General features: G+C 38.2%; 6 protein-coding genes and 1 non-coding gene across 10 annotated transcripts; 2 read left to right on the top strand and 5 right to left on the bottom strand.

Annotated features, from left to right (window-relative positions):
• Window positions 1-3,196: 3,196 nt before the first annotated feature.
• Window positions 3,197-5,069, top strand: LOC17896261 (threonine synthase 2, chloroplastic). Its single transcript, XM_006301149.2, has 2 exons — window positions 3,197-3,832; window positions 3,937-5,069. Exons 1-2 carry the CDS (start codon window positions 3,230-3,232, stop codon window positions 4,882-4,884), a joined length of 1,551 nt encoding a protein of 516 aa, XP_006301211.1. The 5' UTR covers window positions 3,197-3,229; the 3' UTR covers window positions 4,885-5,069.
• A 156-nt stretch (window positions 5,070-5,225) lies between these two features.
• Window positions 5,226-6,267, bottom strand: LOC17894163 (nucleolin 1). The gene has a single exon (XM_006302596.2). The coding sequence runs from the start codon at window positions 6,265-6,267 to the stop codon at window positions 5,428-5,430; it is 840 nt and encodes a 279-aa protein (XP_006302658.1). The 3' UTR covers window positions 5,226-5,427.
• A 194-nt stretch (window positions 6,268-6,461) lies between these two features.
• Window positions 6,462-8,529, bottom strand: LOC17896582 (histone-lysine N-methyltransferase 2B). The gene has a single exon (XM_006302038.2). It carries the CDS (start codon window positions 8,330-8,332, stop codon window positions 6,680-6,682), a length of 1,653 nt encoding a protein of 550 aa, XP_006302100.1. The 5' UTR covers window positions 8,333-8,529; the 3' UTR covers window positions 6,462-6,679.
• Window positions 8,530-9,825: 1,296 nt separating this feature from the next.
• On the bottom strand, window positions 9,826-9,907 carry TRNAS-AGA. Its single transcript has one exon. It is a non-coding gene; the product is annotated as a tRNA-Ser (tRNA).
• Window positions 9,908-10,003: 96 nt separating this feature from the next.
• Window positions 10,004-13,392, bottom strand: LOC17894549 (protein phosphatase 2C 16). 3 transcript variants are annotated; one of them, XM_023787199.1, is made up of 6 exons: window positions 13,150-13,392; window positions 11,622-12,748; window positions 11,140-11,487; window positions 10,934-11,039; window positions 10,394-10,772; window positions 10,004-10,288 (listed from the first exon to the last, which is right to left on the bottom strand). In XM_023787199.1, exons 2-5 carry the CDS (start codon window positions 12,360-12,362, stop codon window positions 10,438-10,440), a joined length of 1,530 nt encoding a protein of 509 aa, XP_023642967.1. In that variant the 5' UTR covers window positions 12,363-12,748; window positions 13,150-13,392; the 3' UTR covers window positions 10,004-10,288; window positions 10,394-10,437. The 3 variants fall into 3 exon arrangements, with proteins under 3 accessions (XP_023642967.1, XP_023642965.1, XP_023642966.1); XM_023787197.1 differs by having other exon boundaries at window positions 13,154-13,392; XM_023787198.1 differs by lacking the exon at window positions 13,150-13,392 and having other exon boundaries at window positions 11,622-13,110.
• A 2,235-nt stretch (window positions 13,393-15,627) lies between these two features.
• On the top strand, window positions 15,628-20,114 carry LOC17896492 (U-box domain-containing protein 35). Of its 2 annotated transcripts, none has more exons than XM_023787991.1 (11): window positions 15,628-15,784; window positions 15,870-15,952; window positions 16,035-16,156; window positions 16,256-16,447; window positions 16,539-16,752; window positions 16,866-16,901; window positions 16,990-17,089; window positions 17,197-17,567; window positions 17,650-18,013; window positions 18,101-18,507; window positions 18,850-20,114. In XM_023787991.1, exons 1-11 carry the CDS (start codon window positions 15,628-15,630, stop codon window positions 18,877-18,879), a joined length of 2,076 nt encoding a protein of 691 aa, XP_023643759.1. In that variant the 3' UTR covers window positions 18,880-20,114. The 2 variants fall into 2 exon arrangements, with proteins under 2 accessions (XP_023643759.1, XP_023643760.1); XM_023787992.1 differs by having other exon boundaries at window positions 18,101-18,511; window positions 18,854-20,114.
• LOC17895165 (mitochondrial import inner membrane translocase subunit TIM23-2) lies at window positions 19,822-20,862 on the bottom strand. The gene has a single exon (XM_006302800.2). The coding sequence runs from the start codon at window positions 20,666-20,668 to the stop codon at window positions 20,102-20,104; it is 567 nt and encodes a 188-aa protein (XP_006302862.1). The 5' UTR covers window positions 20,669-20,862; the 3' UTR covers window positions 19,822-20,101.
• Between the last annotated feature and the right edge of the window lies 1 nt (window position 20,863).

Below are 20,863 nucleotides of genomic sequence, written 5' to 3'. Positions count from 1 at the left end.
TGAGATGCCGGTATAGCTATAACCGGCTTATCGGTTCACCAATTTCTCTTTTTACTCTTTGTAACCAAAATGCCATTTATGGTTTTCAGAAAATTGTATCGGTTACTTAATCGTCGGAACAAAATATATATTAGGTTATGAGTGTATCATAGTATCAGATTTTATATTATGATATCACCAAATTGTTGCTTAAACAAAAACAAAATTTAGGATTGAATTCAAGATTTTTAAACTGAATATTAAATCATTTATTAAGGAAATAAGGAAGATCTACTGATCTAGTAAAAGAGGGAAAAATATAGTAAAAGATTTAGTAAAAAAATAAAAAAATCAGATGCTGGCAGGTGACACGTGTCAAACGTGACTAAGGATTAAAAGAAAGCGACAAAATGGGAGAGCAAAGCACTCTTAGAAGGAGAAGATGGACGGTGGAGATACAGAGAAGCTGAAAAGTAGTAATCTGAACCAACGGCTGAGGTATTCTCCTCGGATCAGACACAACAGAGGAGAGAGAAAATGGATCCGCTTTTGTGATTTGGATAAGATGACGTGGCGTCCATATCGTTGAATCGTCAGTGTGAGAGGCAGCACGTGATCTATCACGTGACATCTGATTCCTCCTCTTTCACAGTTCCACTTCCACTACTTCTTCTACCTTTTTTTTTTCCTACGAAAAATAAAGAATTTACAGATATATCAGTTCCTAGAGATGCTAAATTTTCAAGAACAGTGGTGGTGGTCCTTGAACAAGATGATACCAAACCAAGAAAAGAAAAAAAAAAAATATGATACCAAAGACCAACAGAAAATAATTTTATGTCGTTGTATCAATTACTGACAGAACTTGATAAAAGAATACTACTATAATTAGCCTTGGGAGTTTCACATATATTTTAGTAACTACTATTTTAGTATTTGGAAATGGCCACTACCCAAACATTTGTTTTTATTTGGATGCACGTTTGTTTGATTACCATCGTTAATCCTTATCTTGAACGGATTAGAGATGTTAAAGTGAGTCTGCCAAAGATTCTTCCTGGCATAATTAATGTTAACACGAGAATATTTAGACTGGTTCCAACCATGGGCGTGTTCTTTTCCGAGTCGCGCGACTCTTTCATGCGACTAATTTTTTTTTTCCTTTTTTTCGTACATAAAACTTTTGCAATTATGAGTTTTTAAAGGGCATAACTATAAATATAAAACAGATCTGCAAATCTCGATAATGGTAAAAAAATAGCTTCTTCTTCTGTAAAAAGCTTACAGATCTGTAAGTATTTGATAATGGTAGTTTGATTTTTAGAAGTTCACGACTGTCCCAGTTCAAATTAAAGCTTGGGTTTCAATCGCTGTTTAATGTAGCGGCTCCAAAATCTTTAAATTAGAGTAGCACGACCAAAATTGAGATGAGGTGAAAGAGAGATGAAGAGTAGTTACATGAAAAGTAAAGCTAATATTCTGATCGCAGCCGCTGCCGCTGCGATTCTTTGCCGAACAGAGCCCATGTGATTTGATTCCGAAAGGAACATTAAAACTGTGATGGGCTTGACCAACCATATTCCAATCCTAACAGTGTTTGTTCTGTTTGGACCTTTAATTCAGGGCCACCACAATGTTCCTAGCTATTGTAACTTGTAAAGGTCCAGTACTTAAGTTAAGTAGTTGTGTTCAAAATAGTCTCCAACCATGATCCATGTTCAGTCACGAAGAACCCGGCCGTTTCCATTTTTAAGTCATTGGACAAAAATGAGATGAGAAGTGGATAGAACACTGGGAAGTACGTACTCAACCATTATCTAATCATTTATATTTCACAAACAACAGTAACAGTACTGGAAGTGTTCTAGTTTCTCTACTCAGTAATATTACCAGACAGCAACGCAACTGGTTATTAAATCCACTACCAGAAAAGCATTGATCTAAGTATAATGTTGTATATGTCCTTAATTATGAGAATGTATCATAACATACGTATGTATCACTTGCATCATATTTTATGTTAGATTTCAACAAATGGGGTGTATTAGGTGAACTACTTGTTGATTAGTATATATATATATATATATCTTATACTAGCCAGTTATATAAGTCTAGATAACACTATGTTATTAATATTGCAATTGGGATAAAGAATCAATAATCAAATATCTAAACTTGTCCCAACTTCCAAATACATAACAAATGTAGGAGTAAAGTGAATGTAGCTGTGATTAAGTAATGTACATTCCCAGTAGAAATGCATTGTCTAGGAAAATGGCAATGAACTGCACTATGCCTAGGAGCAACTTGGAGATAAAACTAAAAGGCTACGCGATACCAAAATTTCTCAACTGCAAATCCTCTTGTAAGGTTAACACTTAGTGAGTTAAGTAGATTGGTTTAGCTATTAATTAATAGAAAAACCAAGACAATCTGCAAAACCAAGAAAAGAAAACGCCCGATTGTATTGTAACTAAGGTAGTAGACATCATCCATATTAATCATTATTTTCCTGCTGCCTATATATATATATATATACCTTCTCTTTCAAAGATTCTCTCTTTGTGTTCTTTTTTCCCCCCAAAACCATATGCTCTACGTTGGAGGACTAGTATAGAGACATTAGACAACAATCAGTTGAGGTATTTATTTTAGTCGTGAACCAAACCAAGGCTAGTTAAAGTAAGCTGATTTGGTTGGTCTATTCACATTGCTCATCCATTTACAGTTTTACTGTATCTTTGACCCTGTCCGTATTAAAAGATTCTTTGGTGGTAAAAGATGATCCAATAAGGCCACTCTCATTTTTTTTTCTTAAATAGAAATATCTCTCTTCTTAATTTTTGTTTAATTATCTTTTTGGCGGTTTGTAATATGATTATTTGATAAGTTAGCTGGTATGAAATTGAAATCACAGAAGCATATACATACAACTCTATGTAAGTAAGTCAATAAAATGATGGTGTGTGTGAATTTGTCCCATTAAACTTTCTCTGATCCGAAACATTCTTGAAAAATGCATGACTTGATCATCTAAAAGATTCATGCACGATTCATTTTCATTCATTTGTTCCTAGTGCGGTTAGTACAATTATTTATTGGGAATTTGGAATGGCACTTGAAAAATCAATAAAATAAATTTTGAGTCTTATAAAATGAATTAGTTATTTAGTGACAAAGGTGTTTTGTCAACATTCTTCTTCTCTCCAATCAAACTCTTCACTTTACCCTCTCATGTGTGTCAGTCATAATGGCCTCACTCTCCTTTCTCCACTCAGCCACCTACTTCCCTTCCCACTCTCAAACCTCACTTAAACCTCACTCCTCCGCCGTCTCCTTCACCGTCCGATGCACCACCTCCTCCTCTCCTCCCTCTCATAAACACCGCCGTTCCCCCGATGAGAACATCCGAGACGAAGCTCGTCGCCGTCCTCATCAACTCCAAAACCTCTCCGCACGCTACGTCCCGTTCGACGCTCCACCTTCTTCAACTGAATCCTACTCCCTCGACGAGATCGTCTACCGTTCTCAATCCGGTGGCCTCCTCGACGTCCAACACGATTTCGCCGCCCTGAAGCGCTACGACGGAGAGTTCTGGCGTAAACTCTTCGACTCCCGCGTCGGTAAAACCAATTGGCCATACGGATCAGGCGTCTGGTCGAAGAAAGAGTGGGTTCTCCCCGAGATCGACGATGATGACATCGTCTCTGCTTTCGAAGGCAACTCAAACCTCTTCTGGGCTGAGCGGTTCGGGAAACAGTATCTGCAGATGAACGATCTATGGGTGAAACATTGTGGTATCAGCCACACTGGTTCGTTTAAAGATCTAGGCATGACTGTTCTTGTTTCTCAGGTCTATCATCTTAAACAAAGTTTACAACTTTCAGTAAAGTTTGCAACTTTACAGTCATCGTCTATAAAGTTTACAACTTTATTATGATGGTTCTTGTTTGTCAGGTGAACCGTCTCCGGAAAATGAACAAACCAGTCGTCGGAGTTGGATGCGCTTCAACTGGAGATACCTCTGCTGCTCTCTCTGCCTACTGTGCTGCCGCCGGAATCCCGTCGATCGTGTTCTTACCGGCTGACAAAATCTCCATGGCTCAGCTTGTTCAGCCGATTGCAAATGGAGCGTTTGTGCTTAGTATTGATACTGATTTTGATGGATGTATGCATTTGATCAGAGAAGTCACGGCAGAGCTTCCGATTTACTTAGCCAACTCCCTCAACAGCCTCCGTCTCGAAGGACAAAAGACGGCGGCGATTGAGATTTTGCAGCAATTCAAATGGGAAGTTCCTGATTGGGTCATTGTTCCTGGAGGCAATCTTGGTAACATCTATGCCTTTTACAAAGGGTTTCATATGTGTAAAGAGTTAGGTCTTGTTGATCGTATCCCTAGGCTTGTCTGTGCTCAAGCTGCTAATGCAAATCCACTTTACTTGCACTACAAATCTGGATTTAACGAAGATTTCAATCCGTTGAAAGCAAACACTACATTTGCTTCTGCGATTCAGATCGGTGATCCTGTTTCGATTGACAGAGCTGTGTATGCGTTGAAGAAATCTAATGGAATTGTGGAGGAAGCTACTGAAGAAGAGTTGATGGATGCAACAGCTCTTGCTGATTCTACTGGGATGTTTATATGCCCTCATACAGGTGTGGCATTGACGGCATTGATGAAGCTGAGGAAGTCTGGAGTTATCGAAGCGAATGATCGGACTGTGGTGGTGAGTACAGCTCATGGATTGAAGTTCACGCAGAGTAAGATTGATTATCATTCCAAGAACATAAAGGAGATGGCTTGTAGATTGGCAAATCCACCAGTTAAGGTCAAGGCAAAGTTTGGTTCAGTTATGGATGTTCTCAAGGAGTATCTTGAGAACAATGAATCTAAGAAGTGTTAAATAAGCTTTGTTTTGTTTGCGTTTCTTCGGAAACCATTATTGTATCCAGGGCATCTATCCTTCAGGTCCTATGATATTGTTGGGTTGTTATTAGAGGAAGTGATGAAATTGCGTTTCTTTGGACTTGTGAAACTAAAAGACTGATTAGTTCACATTAAAGTACAACAGATTTTTTTCATATGCTCTATCAAAATACACACGACCTGTCTTTTTCGTCTACTGGCAATGAATCTAAGTGTTAAATTAGTTTTGTTTGTTTGTGTAATTCTTCCAAAACACTTATTGTCTCTAGGCCATCTATATTCAGGTCATATGATATTGTTGCTTGTAACTAGAGGATCTAATGAAAGGAAACTAAAAATTGCGGTTCTTCTTGGACACAGTAACACCAAAAAAAAACTCAGGAGTGAGTCTACTTTTAAAATACGGACAAAAGCTTAACTAGAAGTAATTATATAAAAAAAATGTTGCATAGTCTCACAAGTTAAAAACACCATAGAGCGTCCTCTTCCAGGAGCAGTCTCTTCCTCCGCCACCATAACCTCAACAGTACCCACAGAAGCCACGAGAGCCACAACGGCCGTTAAAAAGCCAACTACCACTTTGTATTGGTTCAGCCGTACCAACTACAAGATTCCATCCTCCCACGTCATGTCTGGCAATTTTCAACGCCTTGTCTGCTCCTTGTTTCAGATCAATGTAAGCATATCCTAAGGAAGCATCGGTGTCACCGTCTGCGGGAACAAATACGCGTGTGATCTCCCCAAAAGAACTGAAATATCTACTCAATATGATGTTGACATCATCCACATGGATCGAAGGGTCAAATCCTGTAACAGAGATCGTTTGAGGATTGTCACCAATTGAGGATGGAGAATGTTTAGCAGCTGGTTTGGTAAACGCAGCAGGATTATTTACAGGTTCCTCATCAGAAGATGAATCATCCTGAGACGAACTGTTCTCTGTTTTGGCCTTTACAGAGACCTTTTTAGCAGCTGCATGTGGATTCTTGGATACAGTAACTTGTTCATCTGAAGAAGTGTCCATGTATGATGAGTCCTCGCTGTCAGACGCAGCCTTAGCAGGAGGCTTTATGGCAGGAACTTTCTCACCCTTGGCTGAGATCAAAATCGCCTCTAGATCCGCCTTTGTTGCCAGCAAATCCATCTTAGCTTCGAGCCTTTGAAGACGATCAACGATTTCCTTCATGATCTTCTTCCTCCCAGATTTCTTCTTCTTGAGAGGAGCAATCGTTACGTCTTTCTTTGGCCTCTTTGAATCATCTTCCTGCTTCCTCTTGGACTTTTTCACAGACTTGGTGGCCTTAATCAAAGCAGGAGTTGATTCACCTTTGGTTGCGGATTTCTTGCTAGACCCGGCCATGGAGAAGATGAGAAAAACAAATGAGAAAGAGCAATTCTAGCCCTAGACTGTTGCTTAAGCTATATATATATAAATATTAGGTTAAAGATAAGATGCTTCTTTCTAACGCTAACACACAGCTTCTTTGTGCAACATAGGTAAGCGTAGGTGGTGGTCTTGACTCTTGATTAAGCCCCGTGATTAAGGATCCCATATTTGTGGATTGTGAAGATGGGCTTTATATATTAATTTTTTGTTGTTTTGTATACACCACACAAATTAACGTATACGAAAATTTAATAAAAGTAAAGAAACAACAACACAATAGTAAGCCGAAAAACGCAACAAAAAGAATATAATCGGCGTTCCGAAAAAATACCCAATAAGAAAATAAATATACTCTATACGCTTGGGCTAAGGCCTGTTAACCCGTTTAAGATCCGGCTTCATCAAGTCCGGGTTCGGGTCCTAAATTGGATCTCCCTCTTTTCACAGAGTTCATCTTCTCCAATTTGAGTCCAGCTCTGAATCTCGCGATGAAATCATCGGCTTTGGTATCTACGTCGGGGCTCGGACAGAACATACTCCCGGTGGCAGATTGAGCTACATCCGTGTCATCGGGTTCGTCGGAGCTTATGCTTATGTCACTAGCCATCCTGACGTAATCTCCACGCTTCACAAATTTCCACGCCGGCATTTTAAACGGCGGAGGAGGAGGCGGCGGCGGGATCGGCAACAACGGCGATTCGCTTCCTGTCCCTACGAATTGAGTTACTTTAGTAGGTGGATTTGGTTTAGATGTCCGTGACTGCACCGGAGTTTTGCGACTCTTCGCCATTGATGCTCGTGATTCATATCTCCGTTCAGGTGGTGGCGGAGGAGGAGGCGGCGGTGGATTTGAATTGGTTCGTTTGATTTTACCTTTTTTGGATGAGAAAAGCCCTCGTAAGAAAGGTGGCGGAGGCGGAGGCGGAGGCGGAGGCGGCGGTGGTGGTAGTGGCATTGTGTAGACCAATGGAGGATCGGAGCCGAAGAGTAAATCGAGGCCGTCGATGCTCTGTTGTCTCTGCTTCTTCTTCTTCCTCCGTAACACAACTAAAAAGTCTTTAGTTGCTCCGCCTTTCTTCTTCTTCTCCGGTTTATTGCTCCTCTGATGCACAGTGGTCGGAGGTAGGATCGGAGGAGTCGCCACCTCCGAAAAATCAGCTCTCTCCTTCTTCTCTTCCTTTGGAGGAACATCTTGGTACACTCTTTTAGTCTTCCTCTTCGCTTGCTTAGGCTGTGGGGGCGGAGACGGCGGAGGAGACGGAATATATGGCGGAGCAGAAGGCACTGGTAGCTCTTCTACTACTTCAGCTTTCGCCGTCGCAACGACCTCAACTTTCTCAGCAACAGAACCGTCAATGTGGACCTTTCTTTCGTCTCCGTTGCTGCCGTCGCGCTCTGTTTGAACAACATCTCCCGGCGGTGGTTTAGCCTCCTCTTGCCAGTTTCTGTAACTTTGATTTGGATAGATCGGATCTGTATGTTCATAACGGCACTGGCTTACACGTGTATCATCGTAAAATCTCCACCGTTCATCGGCTTCGTATTCCCGGAGTCTTAGATCTGGATACGAGCTAACACTACGTAATCTACTAAACCTCTTGTACACCGTCTGATCACCGCCGCGATCGTCGATCCAATAACGCGGTGTGGCACCGTTAGATACACGGTCTCCTCGATCGACGATGGACGGCGAGTTCAAGAATTTGTCACTTTCATCGTCTTCTTTGTTATGATTGGTTTCGTCATTATTGGTGTTGCGGCTGAGGAAGCCACAAAGGACAGCGAAGAGAACGAGAACGAAGTTGAGATAATCCCAGCTTTTACGAACTAAATGAGGTCGAAAAATCTGTGAAACAGAGGAAAATAATGGAGGGATAATGAAGACGACTATGAGGATCGCAGCTGCTCCGGCGAAGAATATCTGAGTAGCCACGGTGGTTGCACGACCGCCAAGACTTGCGGTGCGGCGGAAGTAAGTGTTGTTGCGGCGAGATTGAAGCCAAAACGGAGAAGACGCGTCTCCGTCTTCTTCTTCCATACTCTTTTCTCGTTTTCTATTATTATATTATGAGTTTGGCTTTTTGGAAAGACAACCTTTTATTTTAGTTCTGGAGTGGTTGGCTTACGATGCCCTTGTTGTGTAATGCAATGTGTTGCTTTTATGCTTTGCTTTTGTTGTGAGATTTTTTTATTTTTATATTTATTTTTAATAATGCTTGGGGAACTGGTTTTGGTCCATTTCTATATGGATATATATTTTTTTTTTTTGTAGATTTACTAGTTCCTTTACTTTACACCTTTCTAACAACAACAAAAATTATGTCTTTGTCTTGGTCTTGGAGTTTTTAGATATGTATTATGACATAATTTTTAGACAAAACTAATCAGATAATGAACGTATTTTCCTTGAACAAAAATTCATTTACTTATAAACGTTTTTATAGATATACATTTCACGTAGAGGATTGTATTGTATGTTCATTTTAGTACTTGTAGCTGACTATACCTTTACTCGGTAGATCTGACCAGTTCTTGAGTCTCGACACACAAAAAAAAAAATAGTTTACATGATCTGATCCCCTAGTATGAGATACGTAGTTTATTTCATAATTGATTCGTTGTATAAATAGATTATTCCAACTTTCACAAATTATATCCATATAAATATCTGAAAATTCATATCTACAAACTCTACAAATCCACATATATTTCGAAACTTGAATTTCACTTATAATAAAAATGTGCTAGTGTCTCAATTCTTTACCATACTCAAGAAGAAAAAAAAAAAGAAGAAAAAAAAAGAAGAAAAATTCGTCCTTACAATTTTTGTTTTGAAAAAAAACAAAAATAAAATTGCAAATGACTTGTTAGATAAGCTGGAAAATGGTGGTATTTTGCTTGTGAAAGTTGGAAATGGAAACTCAAAAGCCTACAACTAATACAGCTGGATTACATGTAGCAAAATACATATTGGTACGTCATTTAATCAAAACTGTTCAGCCTAATCATATGTATAAATATAAATGTGTTAATAAACACGTTTTCTATGTGAAGCACTGATGCGTAACTAGAGTCTTTTAAACATCTAATTCCGAATAAACAAACAGCTAAAATGTTTTCTTTATACTATCAAGAATAAAATAAGTTGGATAACTAGCAAATTGGGGTCAATGGACGAGGGCGGGCGTTGTGGTGACTTTTACAAAATGGCTAAACCGTCAAACGCAATCTATATAATGTAATCAATCCAGACTTTTTGTTAGCTTCTTAATAAACTTATCTAAGCATTTACGCGGTGCCAATGATTAATAGCTTTTCTAAGATTTATTTTAAATTCTCACCTACGGTTTCACACGTCACCACATTTCTTGATAATGAGGTTGATCTCTATTTTTTACTCAATTTAGCAAAAAAAATATTGACATTTCGTTGCACAAAAAAAAAAAAAATATGGACATTTCGTAAAGGCTGCACTCTTATGAATGAAAGCAAGATGATAATTGACTGAAAAAAAAGAATGAAAAACAAAAACGTGAACGGCAGGATTCGAACCTGCGCGGGCAAAGCCCACATGATTTCTAGTCATGCCCGATAACCACTCCGGCACGTCCACCTTTTGATTAGTATACTGCTTTATTCCGGACTTAATAAAATTTTCAATCTCTAGGCTCCTAAAACTCTTATCTCAATCTTAAGTTATAGACATTAATTACGTAATCAATCAAGAGGAAAGGATAATAAAGAGAAATGCAAGAAGGTTAAATGTGACAATAGTTTCAATTTCAATTACAATTTCATTTGCCACATCTCAAAAACTATTACAACATATTCATCTACTTTAATACCCAAAACCAAACAAAAAAGCATATTCTTTTGCCTATTTCTTCTTCTTCTTCTTCTTCTTATACATACGAATCCCAAGTTCCCATGAGAAAGTACTTATATAATTAGCTATGCATCATCTTCTTAATCCTTCAGTCTTTACTTCTCCCCTCTAACAATATTGAGTAAATAATATGTAAAAAGCTTTTCGAAATCATTAGATCCTCAACGATCTAAACCTTTTAATAGTAAAAAAACACTAAAATTCGATACTTACCCCCAGTAAAAAAAGTAAGTAAGCGTGCTGTTTGTAATTTAGCTTCAAGTTCTGGTCTTGAACTTTCTTTGAGCTTTCAAATCAATCACAATGATGGAGATATTGTCTTTACTTCCTTTTTGAAGGGCAAGCATCGAGAGGTAATCAGCCGCGGCTTGGCAAGCTGGGTCTGTTCCTTTGCCTCTCTCTGCTAGAGGCGGTGCACCGTTCTTCTTGTGCCACATCAATATCCGTCTCCTTGCCATTTCACAAGCTTCTTGGTTGCTCATTACATCCCAAAGACCGTCACTAGCTAGTATGAGACACTCATCTTCTCTTGACCGTGGCATGAATGTAACTTCCGGTTCTGGGATCACATATGGCTTCAGATATCTGTCACCTGCATATGTCCAGAGGAGGAAAAAAAAAACGCGGAGGATCTAATGTTTCACGAAGGGCGGTAAATTCATACATAATTAAGGTATATTTTGTGATGTGCATGTGAAACCAATCAGCCTATTCACAGAGGCAATAATATTCATCACGAGAAGCATTGCTTACCAATGGATCTAGACATGGCAAGAACACCAAAAACACGTGCGCCTTGCCATTGTATAACTTTACCTCCAGCATTTTCTATTCTTGCATATTCATCCTCTCTATCTGGCTGCAGAGAAAGGGAAAGAGGTAAGGAATAACTTCATCAACTCGGTACATTAGAGTGTGCAAACTGTTGAATAGAAAGAAAGAAAGGAAACTCATTTTACTTTGTGATCGACTGATAAGGGCATGGCTTCTTTGCCACGGAATAGAACCGCCCTTGAATCCCCGCAGTTAGAGACTACTATATGCGATGAGCAAACCAAAGCAACTACAGCAGTTGATCCTACGGTCTCAGAGGCAACAGCCTCAAGAATCTTATCAGAAGAACCAGCAGCAGGTCTGCCTATTTGTCCTCCAATCTCACCATCAACGGTTAGAAAACAACTATTGAAAACTTTCTCCCACTGGACCTGCCTACCCTCTCCTGTGTTCCTCTTGCATAATTCATCTTTTATGCGTTCGATTTCTTCAGCCAAAGCAAAATGGAGTCTATCTCGGCAATAGTCAGCAACCTACAAGCCATCATACATTTAACAGATACGGACTTATACAGATAATCTCAAATCAAAAGGTTATCTGAATTCAAAAGAGGTGTAACAAAGTGCATTGACCAAAACTAGAGAGAAAATGTGAATATAACACATACCTTATGGCCTCCGTGACCATCATAAACACCGAAAAAATGACCGGTGAGGTGTGTGAGGCTTGGACACATACCCTCATGATCCCCCATAAGCATTTTGATAGGCAATTTCAGAAAATAAGGTAACACGGCAATAGCATCCTCCATCTCAGATCTATTACCTTGAATGGAAACCGTTCCCCACAGTGGTATACATTCTAGCTCATAAACACTTCTACCTTTGACCAGTTGACTACTATTTTCTTCTGGCAACCGAATGACAACCTCTGAAGCCGTGACACCAGAACCATCTTCTATATTTGTATCTTTATTCAGACCCGCAATAAGAACTTCAGCAGTGGGAACCTGCTCGATGCTTGACTCGCCAACGATAATGGCAGTAGCAAGAACTCGGCCGTTATCTATTTCCATTGCAGAATCAGACAAGCTTAATTCAGAGCCTGCATCAACAACTAACAAGCCCTCACTTATGACTGCACTATCATCCTCCACAACAGACAGTACATCGTCTTCATCAAAAACATTAGTAGAAGACCCGCTCTTCGTTTCGGATAAAGTTTTCATCAAATCCAGTTCACCTCCCTGAGCTACTCCGTTGCAAAAGGTTTGATTGTCAGAATCAGATAACAAATCAACAGCATCAGTAACATTCTTGAGCTGAGCGATCTCCACAGGTGATGATGAATCACACATGGTATTAGCTAAGCTAAGAGTCATTGCAACCGCCGGAGTCATGTCTTCCATGAGCTCCCAAAATCAGAGATTCCCCCACAACACCACACAGTTACCGATTTCTTTGTAATACTTGAAAGATGAAAGTATTATAATTAGGAGAAACTAATTGAATTCATCTTCTTCGATTCCTCTGAGCAACGGTTTCATGATCTTGAAGAATCCTTGTTGCTCCATCAAAGTTATAATAAGCGACTCCAATGCCGCTTTGTTCATACACTAAGTTAGCATAGTGAAACACAGAGGGGGGAATTAAGTAGCGGAGATGAACAGATCTGAACGGATCTATTGCGAGGGATCCTCTGTATTTTCCCCCAACTCGATTTTAACACTCTTCGATCCCAAATCCCAACAACAGCAGCTACTCCTTTGGCACAAATCCTTATCTCAATTTCACCCTATTCGAGAGAGATCACTCATCAAAAAACTCACGAATCATTATCCAAACTGGCATGTCAAAAATTCACACACATACACACAAAAAAGAGAGGGGAAAAAAAAACCCAGCGAAATCAAGCACAAGAAAACCCTAACAAATTCGACATGAAGAATCAAAGTAGAACATGGGTTCGCCTGGATCTAAAAAAAAAAAAAAAGCTTTTAAGCTTTACCCAGAAATAGAAAGATGAATTGAAACTTTGTTCTTAAGAAAAAAAAAACTAAAGCTCAAAGAAAAAAACAAGATAAAGAAGAGAGATTCAAAAAAATAATAGTAGCACAAATCCTCACGATTACTACACACACACAGAGAAAACAACATAAAAAAATCAGGAAAGCAAAAGAGAGAGAGAGAAGTTACATACCAGTGGAATGAATCTAAAGACATTCGCATCTATTGCCTTACACAAATATAATGAGAACAAAGTTTGTAGTAGTGTAATTAAAAAGAAGATGTTCTTCTTTTCTTATTCAGTGCTTTCTTCTCCGTTGATGATTGTTTCTCTCCCTCGTTTCCAGCTAAATTTTTGCTTCAGCGAGAGACAAAGAGAGAGAGAGAGAGAGAGAAGGGAATATTGTGTGGTATGCTTTTTTCTCTCTGTTTCTTATTCCCTCTTTTTTTTTTGTTTTTTAATAGACAAAGAAGAAAAACAAAAAGAAAGAAGTATTTATTACAAAAGGAGGATTTAATAGAAGGACACGTATACACACACACACACAAGCTCTTCAGAAAGAGAGAGAGAGAGAACACTTTGTCCTTTTTTTTATGTTTCTTATTTTCCTTAAGGTCGCTTCAGGCAACACCTGTCGATCAGCTAACAACAAACAACATATGTTATTCTTTATTAATTCCTTTTTTTGTATTTTCCCTATTTACTCCTATTATTATTTATTACTATGATATAGTATGGTTTTTATAATAAGATTCGCTTCTTCTAAAACCATGCCCAGTGTCATTTAAAAAAAAAAGTTATTACCAATAAAATATTTATTTTTATAGAAGTGAGACCGCATTTGGCTTCTTTTAATAGATTTTCTTTTGTTTCTTTCTTGTTTTGTTCAAGAGATATATAGAGTTATAAACGGAAGTTTTTTTAAAAATATGTCTATAAAATAGTTATTCAAATCCATAGAACTTTTGACGCGTAGATTTAAAAGGATATTGATATTAAATGGTAATCATGATTCATGAATGTAATATACATATATAAGTGAGCTATAAATGTTGATATATGAATACTATTTTGTTATCTAAGTATATATTATTAGTTGTGTCAATAATATTTATGGAATAATAAATTGAGACTAAACTGAACAGACAAAAAAAGTAATATGAACAAAAGTGAAAGAGATATGTGGATGAATGAATTCTTGACACAATATATATGTTCAGCGGATTTAATTTCTTTTTCCATATATACAATAGAAAATGTTTAAAATGTAATATTGAACTTCTAGATGTAAAATACTACTTTTTTAAATCTTTTGTATGTTTATCATATAGTACAATAATCAACTGATTTATATTGAATTCATGTTTTGTTCATATTTTTCTTTTTAATTTATTTGGGTTCTTACTTATTGTGTCGAAGGATTCTTAAACCATCATTATTATTAAGTTTTAAACAAATCTTAGAGTTAAAATTTGTTAAGAATTTTTTTTAATATAAAATCTATTTTTAACAAATCTTAGCTCAAAAATTTATTAAGAGATTATTGATAATGATTTTACGAGTTTGTCTTTAATAGGACTGTCTACGTAACAATAACATTAAGAATCAGAGCTTAAGAACAAGTTATAAAATATACGTTTTTTCTTCGAAAATTTTAAGGTAATATATAAGTTATCACAATCGTGAATTATGGAATTATATATATAATGTCTTATAAAACTTATAACGTATCGAGGAGAGACGTGTAAGACATGGTGATACCGCGAAACAGAAATAAAGATGGAAGACGACAACCAAAAGGAAAAAATAAATATTATTGGATCATCGTTACTTTTTTTCTTTGTTCTTTTTTTATAAAATTTTTATGTTTGGCTAAATGTAAATCAGAAACTGCAACGTGTGTTTGTTTTTTTGTTAGTCAAATAATCGCAATAATTTCGAATTCTAACCCCGACCATGTGGCTATCAAGACTGATCCGGGACAAGCAAAATAATGAACATTGAACACGTACGTACGTCCACACTTCTTCCTAGTTCAGAAGTTTTTCATATTCATATTGCTGTCCCATTATTATCTTATCAAGACACAAATAGTCAGTTTCGTATTTGGGATAATGTATTTGTAGTAACTAACTAATACTGTAACATATTTCATTTTCATCGAAACGGTACACTGTTATTGTAATTAGTTCGATCGCACCAGGAATATCCCAATAGTTAATTTCTAAAGATAAGTTGATGAGATGAGAAAATTACCCTTTTCGTTTGTTTGTTTCACAAGACTGTTGAGTTGTTTAAGACAAAAAAAACCCTCCAAATTTAGCAAAAACGCAAAACCACTCAAAGCTTCATCATTCACAATATTATAATCTGTTACCATTTTTTTTTTTTATTATTATTATTTTTTTTTTTTCATCGTTTTAATTATAATCTGTTACCTCTCATCGTTACCTTTTATTATAATCTGTTACCTTTTATTGTTCATCGTTTCTTCTCAGAAGTTGCAGAGCCAGATAAAAAGACAGCAACACAATCGATTTTGGTTTTGGGTGTTAATTAGTGATAAAGATCAGACAAGATATAACTGTGAGTATTATTATAGCTAGCTAGTTTGCTTATCAATTAAGCAGGTTATTAAGGTTTCTTGAGAAGCAAGTCTTTCTAACATGTCTGCAAGAAGAACAGTAAGAGGGACCTCCGGGTACTATGGCCCAATCACGGCCATCGCCATTGATATGGACAAGAACAGCCAACACGCTTTGAAGTGGGCCGTTGAAAATATCATTCAAGATTCTCCACAATGTGTCCTTCTCCACGTTCAACGTAGGCATCTTTTCTCATCATCATCTTTTCATTGAAACAACAATCAAAAGAACCCTAACTATAGAAAAAATCTGTGCAGCCACAGGAGCAGATCATTTACATCATGACGATGAGGAGAAGGCGCATCAATTCTTTCTTCCTTTCAGAGGATTCTGCGCTCGGAAAGGAGTCAGTGATAGGATCATTCTCAATCTAATTATAGCTAATTATAATTCATCACATTGTTAATTGTATATACACGTTTTCTCAGATCATAACAGAGGAGGTAATTCTTCGTGACGAAGACATCTCCAATGCTATTGTTGAATACTTGACCAAGAACTCCATCGCAAATATCGTTGTTGGCGCATCTGCACGCAACGCCTTCCTCAAGTCTCTCCTTTTCTCTCTCCCTTTCCCATTCTTGATATCATCCTTTCAACTGTGGTTATATAAAATGCTAACGTTCAATCTCTCTCTCTTTGTGATCAGGAAGTTTAAGAGTCCAGACGTGTCCACATCTTTGCTTAAGACGACTCCAGAGACTTGTGCTGTCTTTGTTGTGTCCAAAGGTAAGCTATTAAAAAGAAAACCAGCGAGTCAGCCTCAGAAACTTTCCAGACAACAAAATCTCTCTTCTTTGTTGTACAACTCAATGAGCTCCATTTCAAGTGATTCAGACAGGTAATCTCATCATCTGTGTTATAACCATTGGCCATGCTTTTAGTTTCCACAGTGAATAATGTCTTTCTTTCTTTTTTATACATTTTTACAGGACATCATTATCACATGTATCTACACAAACCAACATACCAAAATCAGATTTATCCCAATCTTTTTCACCTCGCATCTCACCACCACAATCTGTGAGTGAGATTTCTCAGTTAGAGACTGACAGTGGCAGTTACGGTGTGGTATCAACTGTGAGTACTTACACCATCTCTTCAACTTCCACCACCAACGGAAGCTCGATCTCTTCAACGTCCATGGTTAGTAGTTTATATATCAACACTATCTAATAGACGTTCAGATATTCAGATTCTTAGTATTCTAACATTTGCTGCTTGGTTTTAATCTGTATTTTGGGACAACTGATGCACAGGAAAGTCCACTTGCGGGAAATTTTGTGGAACAACAGGTAAACTTCTCAAGATTTGGTCTCGGATATGCAGAATGTTAAACATGCTACTGACATGGTGTATGTTCTTTGTGAGGTGTCTTACCAGAATCAAAATCTTGAAGCAGAGGTAAGGAGACTGAGACTAGAGTTGAAGCAGTTCAAGAAGGACAAAGATACTACAGACCAAAAGGAAAACGTAAGATACTGTTAGCTCCATGTTGATGCCAATTGTTGTTTCGTTAGTTTCGAGGTGGTGGATAACTAATCATCTTGTATTACATTATGTAGTTTCAAGAACTTCAACTACCTGGAGCCATCGAAACCCCAAGGTCTGAGGAAGCAATAGAGCTGCCTAGAGTATTGTCTGAGAGGGAAAAGCAGAAAAGGCAGTCTGCAATCCAAGCAGCTGAAATAGCAAAGTGCATAGCGAAAATGGAGAGCCAAAAGAGAAGATTACAAGAGATGCAAGCCAATTTGGAGAAACAGAGAATGGTCAATAAGGTATCTTACAGACGTTACAGTATCAGAGATGTTGAAGATGCAACCAATGGTTTTTCTGATGATCTAAAGATTGGGGAAGGAGGTTATGGACCTGTTTACAAAGCTGTCCTCTATTACAATTCTGTTGCCATTAAAATCTTGAAATCGGGTATCACACAAGGACTGAAACAGTTCCAACAAGAGGTAAGTGAACTATAATTTAAAATTCTTATGTTGCTTTTTTTTATTTGTCTTCTCCCGACTCATACATATGTTTCTTCACTAGATTGATGTTCTGAGTAGCATGAGACACCCTAATATGGTGATCCTTCTCGGTGCATGTCCCGAGTTAGGTTGTCTTGTTTATGAGTATATGGAAAATGGAACACTTGAAGATCGCCTCTTCTGCAGAAACGATACAACTCCACTGTCATGGAGAGCAAGGTTCAGAATTGCTGCTGAGATTGCCACAGGACTTCTTTTCCTTCACCAGGCAAAACCAGAGCCCCTAGTTCATCGTGATCTGAAGCCAGCAAACATTCTACTCGATAAACATTTCACTAGCAAAATCAGTGATGTTGGTCTAGCTCGCTTGGTACCTCCTTCTGTGACTGATTCCTCTAGTAACTATTACATGACTTCTGCAGCCGGTGAGAGTCTTACCATCCATCTCTTTTAAATGTCTTAAACATGGAACCGGTGTTGATGTTTGTTTCCCCTTTGGCTCACTGAAACAGGTACATTTTGTTACATTGACCCTGAGTATCAGCAAACCGGAATGCTTGGAGTGAAATCTGACCTCTACTCTTTTGGTGTGGTGCTTCTGCAAATCATAACAGCCATGCCAGCAATGGGCTTAGGCCATAAAGTAGAGATGGCAATTGAAGATAATAAGCTCAGAGAAATATTGGATCCAAGAGTATCAGAATGGCCTGAAGAAGAGACTCTGGAGTTGGCTAAATTGGCTTTGCAGTGCTGTGAACTGAGGAAAAAGGACAGGCCTGATCTTGCTTCAGTACTGTTGCCAACTCTGAACAGGCTTAGAGAGTTTGCAACAGAGGATCATGAACATATCCAGGATAGAACACCTCATTTGTCACATGCTCATAATTCAGTTATGCTTCCCCCGAATCCTTTTTCTCAGGTTAGTTTCTTAGAACCGTTCTTTCTGAGAAATATATCTGCAAATTAAACTTTAGGAAACTTCACACACAGTAAGAACCGGCAACAAAAGGTTTATAATTTTGTTGATCTGAAATTATACCATTCTCACAGTAAGCATACCAGTATTATCTAAAATTTTCGATAACTGAAGATGGATCTAAAATCTTAGCTTATCAAGAGACATATAACGACACATTGTTTTTTGCTGCAATATATTACACCAAGAAGGGTTTTAGATCATTCAGAATCTTGTGTCAAAAGTAGGTACAAATGTTTTCTGCCGAACTTTCTCAGTTCATGAATAAATTTCTCTGCTATGTAGAGAGAAGATCAAATGAGAAAATCCTATTGAGTATTGACCCTAAAAACATGGAAATCCGGCGTAGATCAACCAGAAGCTGACTATGGCACTACCTAAGATCCACAAAGAACTTGTTCCTTGTAAGAGCAGTAATCATTCCATACCAAGAAGAAGTCGACCTCCAAGATCATATACAAGTCGCCAGTACAAAGGCAAGTGTTGGTCTTTTATGCGTTGTGCTCCATCCAAAGTTCAGTGGGGTGATTGTCCATAGTGTGTGGGAGTTCCCATATCTCTGTATATGAAACGCATCTAGTTTTGTTCATGTGCTTACTATTAAAGAAAAGTTTTATTAATGGAAGATACTTGTTCGATGCCAAAATCATTTTAATCGTCGTTTTGCTGGATGGTACACAGTAACAAACAAACAATTCCAAGTAAACTGCAAAGATGAAAGTTTAAGACTGAATATAGAAAAATTTGAGGACATTGTTTGTTTCAGCAAGAACAGCTTCATTGTAAGAGCTTAGAGGAGGTTAGGATGTTTATTACTCAATATCAGTGAGACTTGCGAGAGACAAAACAAAAAGCAATCTTTGTGACCTGATCCCCCGGAGACAAAATGGAATGCTTAGAGCAGAAGAGATATTCCGGTGAAATAAAACCAGAGGAAAATAAATATATGATCTTTGAGAATCAAGTATGATACATACTCACTCTCTGCATTGAATTATAAGCACAGTGTAAGATATGTAAACTATAAGTAAGAACAGAACAGTAAAGACACGAGATTATTAAGACTCTAATATCAGAACATATCAGATTAGCAGAGGAAAACAGAGGAGGACAATGATGCGAACCACCCAATCAGCAAAATGAGAAGAAATACACGAAAGAAGAGCTAACTAACATTGATACAATACAACACATCCATTTCTTAACAAAAAAAAAGGAAGAGGTAACATTGATCAAACAGAAACATAAAACACTAACTAGCAGAAACACTCATAACAAATTAAATTACCAATCGGTAAGAACATATCGGTATGAATATTAGAAAAAAAAAGGTTTTGCAGGTTATTCTTCAAAGTGAAACTGCATTATGACATACAGACTTTGTACCTCTAGAAACCAAGAAAAAGTTTTCGTTTTTATGATTCCAAGACATACGAAACCTATCAAATTCACCATTTCCCCTATCAAAAATGTCAACAACGACGAAAACAGAGTCTTCCAATTAGACTCACACATTCGCAGCAGCAAACCATCTTCTTCAAATGGGCACATACCGCTTCACAATTTGCTTCCCTGCTACAACAGCTCCGGCCGCAAGTCCACCAAGGGCACCAGCCACAGCCGCAGATCTCACCCCCCTCGCCGCCCTACAAACCGCTCCAGTTCCAAGACCAGCCACCACGCTGGTCCAAACATCGTCTCTATCCGTCCCGGCCACAACACCACTCTCGATCCCCGCGTAGACCAACCCAATGATACCGACCCTATTACCCCAAGTTCGACCCGTCTGACCAGAGGAGTTAAGGATCCTGTTGATTTTGAGCTTAGTCGTGTCGCCAGATTCGAAGCTTTTGATTCCAGTGATAACTCCGAGAGAAGCTCCAGCAACGGAGCCGCCGAGGTAAGCAGTTCCGGTGTAGAAAGTGAGATTCTCACCCCAAGATCTACGCTGCCTTAGAGCCTCCTCCGTAAAGAGAAACTCAGGGGAGGTAGGAAGCTTGTAAAGGTACTGAGATTTGTTGATTGGGACCTCGTAGTTCTGGTAAGGATTGTAAAGGCGTGTGTTTTCGTCTGATCCGTGATCGGATCTGTTATTGGCCGCCATGAAATGGAAGGAAGAAGTCTAGGTTTTAGGGGATTTTGATCGGCACGGAGATACGACGGAGGAGGAAAGAGAGAGAGAGAAACGTGTGATGGTGTGTTGTGTTGTGTTTCTCTGATGCTTTGGTTGGTTGCGGAAAGTAGAAATGAAAACCAAACTAAAACTTAAATCTATGTTTAGGGTTTTTAGGGAAAGACT

Source organism: Capsella rubella, unplaced genomic scaffold (genome assembly GCF_000375325.1).
Source record: "Capsella rubella cultivar Monte Gargano unplaced genomic scaffold, Caprub1_0 scaffold_2, whole genome shotgun sequence".
Lineage (NCBI taxonomy): Eukaryota > Viridiplantae > Streptophyta > Magnoliopsida > Brassicales > Brassicaceae > Capsella > Capsella rubella.
This window is presented reverse-complemented; position numbering and strand designations above follow the sequence as displayed.

Excerpts from the sequence above, each read along its gene's own strand:
- LOC17896261 (XM_006301149.2), top strand. The coding sequence starts at position 3,230 with ATGGCCTCACTCTCCTTTCTCCACTCAGCCACCTACTTCCCTTCCCAC. Across the intron at positions 3,833-3,936 it reads TGACTGTTCTTGTTTCTCAG|GTGAACCGTCTCCGGAAAAT; the intron begins GTCTATCATCTT and ends CTTGTTTGTCAG.
- LOC17894163 (XM_006302596.2), bottom strand. The coding sequence starts at position 6,267 with ATGGCCGGGTCTAGCAAGAAATCCGCAACCAAAGGTGAATCAACTCCT.
- LOC17896582 (XM_006302038.2), bottom strand. The coding sequence starts at position 8,332 with ATGGAAGAAGAAGACGGAGACGCGTCTTCTCCGTTTTGGCTTCAATCT.
- LOC17894549 (XM_023787199.1), bottom strand. The coding sequence starts at position 12,362 with ATGGAAGACATGACTCCGGCGGTTGCAATGACTCTTAGCTTAGCTAAT. Across the intron at positions 11,040-11,139 it reads CCTTATCAGTCGATCACAAA|CCAGATAGAGAGGATGAATA; the intron begins GTAAAATGAGTT and ends CTTTCTCTGCAG. Across the intron at positions 10,773-10,933 it reads TGCCATGTCTAGATCCATTG|GTGACAGATATCTGAAGCCA; the intron begins GTAAGCAATGCT and ends GGACATATGCAG.
- LOC17896492 (XM_023787991.1), top strand. The coding sequence starts at position 15,628 with ATGTCTGCAAGAAGAACAGTAAGAGGGACCTCCGGGTACTATGGCCCA. Across the intron at positions 16,448-16,538 it reads ATTTCAAGTGATTCAGACAG|GACATCATTATCACATGTAT; the intron begins GTAATCTCATCA and ends ACATTTTTACAG. Across the intron at positions 17,568-17,649 it reads TGAAACAGTTCCAACAAGAG|ATTGATGTTCTGAGTAGCAT; the intron begins GTAAGTGAACTA and ends TTTCTTCACTAG.
- LOC17895165 (XM_006302800.2), bottom strand. The coding sequence starts at position 20,668 with ATGGCGGCCAATAACAGATCCGATCACGGATCAGACGAAAACACACGC.